The sequence below is a fragment of the Salarias fasciatus genome, chromosome 11, assembly GCF_902148845.1.
Source record: "Salarias fasciatus chromosome 11, fSalaFa1.1, whole genome shotgun sequence".
NCBI lineage: Eukaryota > Metazoa > Chordata > Actinopteri > Blenniiformes > Blenniidae > Salarias > Salarias fasciatus.
Genome location: NC_043755.1, coordinates 4,838,943 through 4,847,560, shown reverse-complemented (window position 1 = coordinate 4,847,560; position 8,618 = coordinate 4,838,943). Strand labels below are relative to the sequence as shown.

At 42.8% G+C, this 8,618-nt stretch overlaps 1 protein-coding gene across 1 annotated transcript; it reads right to left on the bottom strand.

The window, feature by feature from the left end:
• Positions 1-1,705: 1,705 nt before the first annotated feature.
• rab13 (RAB13, member RAS oncogene family) lies at positions 1,706-8,596 on the bottom strand. Its single transcript, XM_030102426.1, has 8 exons — positions 8,092-8,596; positions 7,298-7,358; positions 6,509-6,569; positions 6,342-6,419; positions 4,929-5,018; positions 4,621-4,686; positions 3,391-3,441; positions 1,706-3,266 (listed from the first exon to the last, which is right to left on the bottom strand). Exons 1-8 carry the CDS (start codon positions 8,213-8,215, stop codon positions 3,195-3,197), a joined length of 603 nt encoding a protein of 200 aa, XP_029958286.1. The 5' UTR covers positions 8,216-8,596; the 3' UTR covers positions 1,706-3,194.
• Between the last annotated feature and the right edge of the window lie 22 nt (positions 8,597-8,618).

The following is an 8,618-nucleotide window of genomic DNA, read 5'->3' as shown; positions in this document are numbered from 1 at the left end:
TCGCATCGATTACAGAGCTGCGCCAAAAATAGCAGCCGGGCCGGGATGGATTTCTCCAAGCAGGTTTCTATCCTTGGCAACTCCAACTCGGGGGTTTTGCGGTGGTCCGCACGCACCTAGACCCCCCTCCTCCTCCTCTTCCTCTTCCCCCCTCCCCCTCCTCCACCTCCTCTTCCTCCTCCACCACCTCGTCCTCCGCCGCCTCTTTCCTCCCTGCAGTCACGCGGGCATCCCGTTCAGCCCGTGTGCTCGTGATCGTGTGTGTGTGTGTGTGTGTGTGCGCACACCGGACGTTTACCTCGCTGATTCCCACCGTCCGTCATGCAACAACATCTCCCGCGGCTCTGCCCGAATCCCGGGTAAACCCGTCCCAGTTTATCTTTAATTCATCCGGTCTTCACTCGCCCCTGCCCTCCGCCGCCCCCCCGCGTCTCTCCCTCCGGTTATTGGCGGAGCTCTGACACCGGGAGAGGGATGGATCGTGTTTGCAAACCCAAAACCTGCCCTGTACGTGATGACAAGGCACGCAGGACGTGCAGGAAACTTGGAGATGCGGCAGAGCGCGCGCACACCGTCCTGGTGCTGATGCTGGGAAGGAGGGGTCGTTGCCTAGCGACAGGCTCCGTACTCTGCTGCTGCAGAGAGGGGAGACACTGTACCGGAGGCGGGACTGGATGGAAGTTGATCAGAAGATTTCAGGGACTCCTGTCAGGGACTTTCCACAGCTGACTCCATTTATAGCAGGCAGGTGAAACATATGGCCCACGGGCCAAAACTGGTCCACCAGAGGGTCTAATCCGGGCTGCAGGATAACCTTACAAAAGAGTGACATTTCATTTCAAACACAACACAGATTTTCTTCTTCTTTTTTTTGTTAATGAAAAACTATCCTAATTAGAACAAACATTGGCATTTTATGTAGACTTTTTAAAAATATAATTTCATTCCACTAAAACAGAATGAAATGTTTGTAGTTTTTATTATTTCTAAGCTATTTTCCCTCATTTGATTGGTCGTGCCCATTCAAGATCATTCACAAAAGGTCCATTAACAAAAATGACTTACACACCCATAGTTTATCAGTTGGGATGGGCAACTGTGATGACTGTGATGAAAGACATCCAACACAACAAATTGCTATAGCAGCTATTTCGATAAAAAACAGAAATCATATCTTTTTAATCAACAAAACTTACATTTGATATTTTTTCATTTTGAAATGAATTCATATGTGTATTTGTTATATTGTTCATGTGTGCTGATAATGGTCACTGTTACATCCTGGATGGGTCCGGCCCATCGAAGTGAGGTATTTTCATTCGATTAAACTAAATGGTTAATGAATTGGTACAAAGAAAGTGTGATTTACATCCTATTTACACTGGACAGAATCAATCCCATTCATCCATTCATAGATTTCACAGAAGTTGGAGACTGTAACACATGGTAAATCTGTGAATTGACAAAGCAGACATGCATGATGCTCACTGACGATCGGGAGCAAGAAAGGGTTAAGAGTGTTTCTCGAGGATTCTCTGATAAGACGAATGAAGGCAGTCAACTGAAAGGAAATGCCTGTTCTGTCAGATGAATTGTTTGTCTTAAGACAGAGGTTGTTGAATGTTGCAATGATGATTTAAAAAAAAAAACACCTTTGAATGAATATAAGACATTCTGAGTGCGTACAACAGAAAAACACTCAATCTTCAGAGTTTTGCCTTTTTATTTTCAAAGCATCGGGTCTGGTAACCATACATACAAAGTCCTGCAGCAAGTCTAGAAAGACACAAAATGCGAAATAAACACAAAAGGGAGAGCTGTAGGAAATTCAGCGCGCAGGCGAAAGAAGTGTCAGGATCAGATAAACACCAGTGATCACAGTCATTCCTAATGATGTGAAAAACGGCCCGAACAGGCCGACCGTCGTATCAGAGGGAGCTAATGTGTGGCGGTGTCTGGTGAGAGATTTACCAGGCACTTCGGATAAAAGGCGAGACCCACGAAATCAATTGAAAATGAGGGACATGGGACCACTGCTGCTTCCCTGGCTTTCACATCCTGTCCATTCACTTGCTTGGCCCGTTCTTCTCTCATCTCTCCACTCATCTTCTCATATTGCACTTATCTCTGTTACTATCCTCCACATTCTCAAACCATCCCGCTACTAAAACAAAGCCCGTTCACCACAAGTGTTTGTTTCAATTTCAACTCCAGGCAACCAAACCAGAAGTATATATTCTTTCATTCTCTTTGTGTGGAACCTTGCTATTTACATGTGATTTCCTCCTGGTCTTTCATGGCACAATGGCATAATTTGCTCAATATCATCATTTGTAATACTGATCACTATGGACACATTAAATTTATTATTAAAAGACAAACTGAACAGTTTCTTTGACATCCATCCCTGCACTGTATGTGTGTGATAATTGAAATGATGGGAAACAAATATGTCTGTAATGGCACTGCAAGGACGAAACACTGTGGTGTGTGAAGTATTAACATGCTTCTTTGAGTGATCAAACCTACACTGCCGTTCAAGTACATTTCATAGCCTTCTGGTAATTACTGTAGCTGTGCCATCCAGCATTCACACCGTCGAAACGGAATCTTTCATCTACAGGCCACTGATGCTCGATCATTGGGTGAAACGCAACAAGAAATGTGTCTTGTGTGTGGAAATCAAAAGATTTTACATCAAATTCTTCCTCTGCTACCAAACACAGAAAGCTAAAACATGAGGGGCTCACAAGAAACGCAATAAGGGAACAGAGATGTAAAGGAAATAAAAACTTCAAAACAGTGTTGCTAAAAGAAATGTACTGTGATCTCAAGCCCAAGAAAAACATCAGAAAAACACAAAAAAGTGAAATATACTTTGGGTCTTCTGTTTCTAATACTGCAATGGCCCAGAGTCACTGAAGACGCTGCCTCACCAGCTGTTCAGATGAACACAGTAGACGCCACAGATCATGTGCATGGGTCGAAAACTCTTTCTCAATGAAGAAATCCAGAAACCAATGTGGGGAAAAGAACAATACTTGCATAGACAACAGATTTTTAGCTATAAAAACGGACTTTAGGCACCTTTGTGTGTTTGACATTTTTGACCAGCAGGTGGAGACAATAAAACTTGGAAGTTTTTCTCAGAAACGCTGCTATGTTCTTCAGTTTTGTGCTTGCAGTCGTCACATCTAGAGAAGAGCGCATTTAGAGGACTTCTTCTCTGTGCTGCTGGTGATTTTGACCTCTCGGCCCGAGACGCCCTACAGAGTTCACGAAAAAAAAGGAAATGAATTGCAGACGTTTCTGAACACGCAGTTGCAGTCAAAGAGATAAATATATTTCAGTTTACTATTGAAGAAGCAGGTTTTGTGCTTCCCATCTCACCTGTTTCTTGCTGGATTTTTGTAGAATGTCTCGTGCCAAAGCCAGAAATGACTGCAGGTTACAGGCGAAGATGGGATAAAGAGAGTTACACATTAACGATTTTATTCCTCCACTCTTCCTGCTGACAGGGTATGACATGCACTTCCCTCATAACCATAACTCCTACACTGCAGAGGGCAGGAGTGTAAAACACTTTTTAAATCGGGTCAAATTTGATTAGTTTATTCATTTTCAGCTTATTTTTTCTATTTCTTTTCAGCAGTCAGCTCTACATGCACGCCACATGAGAAAAATCTTCAGTGTCTCAACAGAGTCTGTAGGTTTTCACCTTCCTACTATCTGCACAAGTTGTTTCAATAAGTAGGAGAGTAAACTCCCCTTTCTTGCCTATGGATCCAGAGAAAACGAGATGCAGTCAGGCCGTTAAGAATGGAAAATAATCGTAATATCATGTGGTTATGTAAATGTAAATGTAAATGTAAAGTGAACAAACAAATCAGATAAGGTGATATGTTCAATACACATACATACACCTCAACACATTATGCACTTACAAAGCAATAAAGAGCAAACAGGCGAGCAAGATGTTGCATTTTCAAGAAGTAGAAATTACATCAAGTGATTAATGTGAAAAATAATAATGTATGTAGTTGTCTTATATCTGAGTTTAAGTGTCTGAATATTCCTGCTGCTTTACCGATTCGCATGTTGACATCGAAGGATGCATCACCGTCTCTGTCGATCAGCCTTCCGAGGTACTTAAACTCTTCTACCTGCTCACCGCTCAGAGTTACGTCGGCATGTGTCTGGGTTGATGCGCTCATTGATTTCGTTTTGCTGTTATTTACACGCAGTCCCACTTTTTGCGCTTAAACTCAGTATGGAACCGCAACATCATCAGCATTCAAACTAAGATCAAACTCTACATGTCACTAGTAGTGCCAACGGCCATTTACCCTTGTCAAACGTGGAAAAGTACGGCGAGAACTATACACCAACCAACTGCATTCCATCAACACTGCCTATGAAAAATAATGACTAATAACTCTAGCGTGTTGACAAAAAAGAAGTGATGTTAGAGTTATGTTTATGAGAGGCGCACACGCCAAATTCTGTCAGCAGTGACAAGGAAGGAAAATCAGGGTTCACAGAAAAACAGCATCACAGTATAAAAAAAAAATAAACAAAAACATCACTGGGTAAAGGCACAGGAGTGTTTTTACAGCTCACCTCCTCAACGTTGATGCTGGACTTTGCACTGGTTTCAAAGAACCTGATGCCGTGATCTTTAGCCAGCTGTCAACGGCAGACACACACAGCTGCTTTCAGTTTACAGTCAGTCAGGATACGACTCATAAACACTTCCTGGTTGTTATCTAAAGTGCATCTCTCTCCATCTCTTTCCACAAGCAATGGAAACTTTTTACATATAAAAAGTAGATGTCAAAATGAAGAATCTTCCTCACATAAAATCAATATTTCTTCATCTATAACAGCAAATTTTTCATGGTCAGTTTTGGTCGAGACCGCCGCCTCACCTTCTCTCCCGTCTCCCTGGAAACTTTCCGCTTCGCCTCAATGTCACACTTATTGCCTAGTAACATCCGGCTGACCCCAGCCGATGCATTCTGGGAAAGCAGAGAATTGCAATTAATGGATCAGCGCTTGAGTTCAGCTGTACCTAAACAAGAATGTCTGCATAATAAAAGACACATATAAAGAGGTTAAAGGAGAACGCAGAAGCCTGAATATCATTTTTTTTCTTTTGTCGTTCAGAACAGCCAGAGTGATGCACACTGAAGACAGCAGCAGTTTGACAGGAGAGTGATCTCCTCACTGAATGACTCAATAAGTGGTCTCGCTCACTCTTGTTTGCAAATTTCTCCTTGACTAAAACCTTTTATAATAATGAACCAACAAAGCTACAAATGCATCAATTTCTGTTCATTTCTAAGTGGCAGGTTTTTCTCTCTGTTGAACAACCTGGAAAAAAGAAGATTCATAGACATGATGATGGCTGGTGTAACAGCAGAGGACAGAGGATAGAGGGAGGAAGATGATCTGTTAGCAGCTCCTGAAGGGAGGCGTCAAAAGTCAAAGAAGGAGAAGAAGAAGACCGACTGCAGACGTTTCTGTTTTCAGCCTAAACTATACATCCAGGGTGTTTATTAATTTTGAAACCATCTTACACCTTCACAGTTGCTTTCCTCTTGAATGCTCATTTAAGCGGATTCTTTAATTTACTTTGAAGAGAAAATGTGACTATTAACAGACTATTACAGCAAGCCCTCCAGTTATTCTCACTTATTGGGCCATAAATCATCAGGAAAGCTACCAAATGGAAAACTGGCCTTGCATTCATTTTCGTTCATTCACTTCCAAACTTCCATTCATAAAGACCTTCATCCTGAAACTTTTTTATAACGTCCCATTGTTGCAGGAAGACTTTCAGAGAGCTACAGAATAATCAGCTTCACAAACTGCTTCTTTTAATGTGAGGTCAGTCAAATCATTCTAACTCCTTACTATAAAAAGTGTTTATTGTGTTTTTTTCTGCTAAGCCTTGTATATATTAACACTTGACACTTAACACTTGACTTATTTAATTTTACTGCCATTTTGACATTTTAACTTCTATTCATTCTGAGCTTTTTATGTGTGGAGCTATTACAAAAATCTCCCCCTGTGATGAACAAAGTATTAGAGAAAGTCACAGAAAAACGTTCTTGATTCCAAATGCAGATTATTTAACTCTAAAACCTCAATTAACTCAATGAAGTAAAAGTAAAAATGTAGCATTTTCCCCATTTTACCATCACAGATCACTGTCGACAGACCTGATTCATCAGTTTTGTGATCTCTGTGACTGAAGGCCAGTGACTCACAAATTCAGCCCTTCTTCAAAGCCTTTCCTGGTTATCTGAGTCATGCATAAGTGGAAACAGCCTCACTTCTTTGATGCTCTTCATCCAGTTCTGAATGTTTTCGAAGGACTTCTCGTCTGTGATGTCGTACACCAGGATGATGCCCTGCGAGACAGACACGGCAGAGACGATTCAGGGCGCGGAGGGAGGGGGATTTATCCGGTGTGCCCGTCCTGCAGGCGTCCAGAACTCACCATGGCTCCTCTGTAGTAGGCTGTCGTAATGGTCTTGAACCTCTCCTGCCCCGCTGTGTCCCTACAGATAACACACACACATCAGAATAGGAAAATCTACACAGTTCTTACAAATGACTAACATATTTGTTTTTTTTTTTATATTGTGGAATACCTTCATAGTGCCCAGTAGTCTATAGTAAATTTGACCATTAGGATGACATTGCTAAACACAAAAATGCACATACAAAAGAAAAAAAAGATTTACTGAAAAGTGCATCAAATGTGGACATTTTCCAAGAACTACTTCTCCTTTTTTTGCCCTAAACAAAGAGACGTTGCTGCTATTTACATGTTAATATGCAGTTTACTCAAAGCAATCAAGCTACATGAGAACAGATATGAGTCATATATGAACAAAGTTGAGTGTATCCACTTAAAAGAAGTCACATGACTGATAAAGTGGACACACTCAACTTTATCTGAGCTTTCAAATATCGTCTAATAAACTGCACCAAAATAAAAGTGTCTTCACTATCCAGCAGTTTGGAGTCCCTATTTCTGATGCAGGACAGTGTATTGGACACAGCGTGGCTGCTGTGACGGCAGCCTGTCTGGTGACCACGGCTGATGGACGCTCAGACAACAAACCCTGTCATAAAGTCCTGATTTGGAGAAAAGGAGGGAGGTTCCTCTTTCCTCTCAGGAAGGCGAGGCCGAGGCCCTCCGAGGCCAGAGGAAGATAACCCAGTGAATCATTATTATCTGCTCCACCAAACGATAAAGCAATCCGCTGTCATGCCGTCTTACCACACTTGTAGTTTTACTTTCTTTCCTTCCACTTCGATGGTTTTTACTTTAAAGTCGATGCCTGCGGGACCCACAAGAGGACAGGAAGAAGGGGCAGAGGCAAAGAATGTGTTAGATATTCACTGATATTAATGGGAAAAACTCCCACGTTGCAGAACATATGGGTCAGGTGGAAACGGCTCATTGTCATGGCCATGTTCATTGTGACTGTGACCCCTCAGTGCCCCCCCCCTCCAGCCCATCCCATCCCATCCCATAGGCAGACAATGAGAGGCAGAGGTACAGGCTTGCTTTACAAACTTTCTCTGAGCTCTTTTTTTCTTTTTTTCCTCCCTGTTGGTCAGACAGACTGACAGACAGACAGTGGGGGGGCGGGGAGGGGTGGGGGGTCTACTCTGCAAAAACTGTGCATGCCAGAGAGCCAGCCATTCTTCTGGGAACGCAGAGATGGTAAGAGAGATAGGAATGAGGGTGGGTGGACCTTCTGAGTGAGAGGAATGAGATGTAAGGGAGAGATGGGGGGAGAGGGTCAGTGGAGAGACGCATTCATTAAAGGGGATGGGGAGGGGGGGAATCTGGGTAATAATAACAATAATAATAAAAGAGAAAGAAAATAAAGGGCAGGAGCAGACTAGTTGGGACATGAAGACAGTCTGGGAAACCAGTTTGTGCAGTGGGGGGGGGGGGGGAATCACAGAGAGGAAGAATGAATCTGGAAATGTCAGCAAGCATTACTCATGGCCCCGAGATTCCCAGAGGCTGATTATAAAACAAACTGGAGAAAAACGACGTACCGATGGTGGAAATGTACGTGGAGTTGAAATTGTCCTCAGCGAAACGTATGATCAGACATGTTTTCCCCACTCCGCTATCTCCGATGAGCAACAGTTTGTAAAGAAAATCATACTTTTTCGCCATGGTCGGAGAGAGAGAAAAGTTGGGATGGTCTCTTTACAGAAACGGCTTCTTTAAATCTCTTTAAATCTCGGATCTCTTCTTCCCCCGGAGGTTAAAACCCAGCCGTCTTCTTGAAAAGCTTCCTCTATGTCACGAATGAATCCTCCTTTCTTTTTTTTTTTTTCCTCCCAGACTTGTCACCGGTGAATTCCGATCCCCCTCAGCGCCTCTCTGCTGCTGCCGCTGCGTTTGGAGAAAAAGAAACACGCTCCATCCGAAAGTTAATCCGACCGACTCAGATCCGCGCTCATCCGGACCATTTTCACATAAAATCCTCTAGTCGTCTTTCTCTCTCTCCGACATTTCGTTTGCAAACATACCGGAGCGGCGACGTGTGTTTTCTCAACCAGCTGAAAAAAAAAAA

Excerpts from the sequence above, each read along its gene's own strand:
- rab13 (XM_030102426.1), bottom strand. The coding sequence starts at position 8,215 with ATGGCGAAAAAGTATGATTTTCTTTACAAACTGTTGCTCATCGGAGAT. Across the intron at positions 3,442-4,620 it reads CCAGCATCAACGTTGAGGAG|TCATTTCTGGCTTTGGCACG; the intron begins GTGAGCTGTAAA and ends TGTAACCTGCAG. Across the intron at positions 3,267-3,390 it reads AAAAATCCAGCAAGAAACAG|GGCGTCTCGGGCCGAGAGGT; the intron begins GTGAGATGGGAA and ends TGAACTCTGTAG.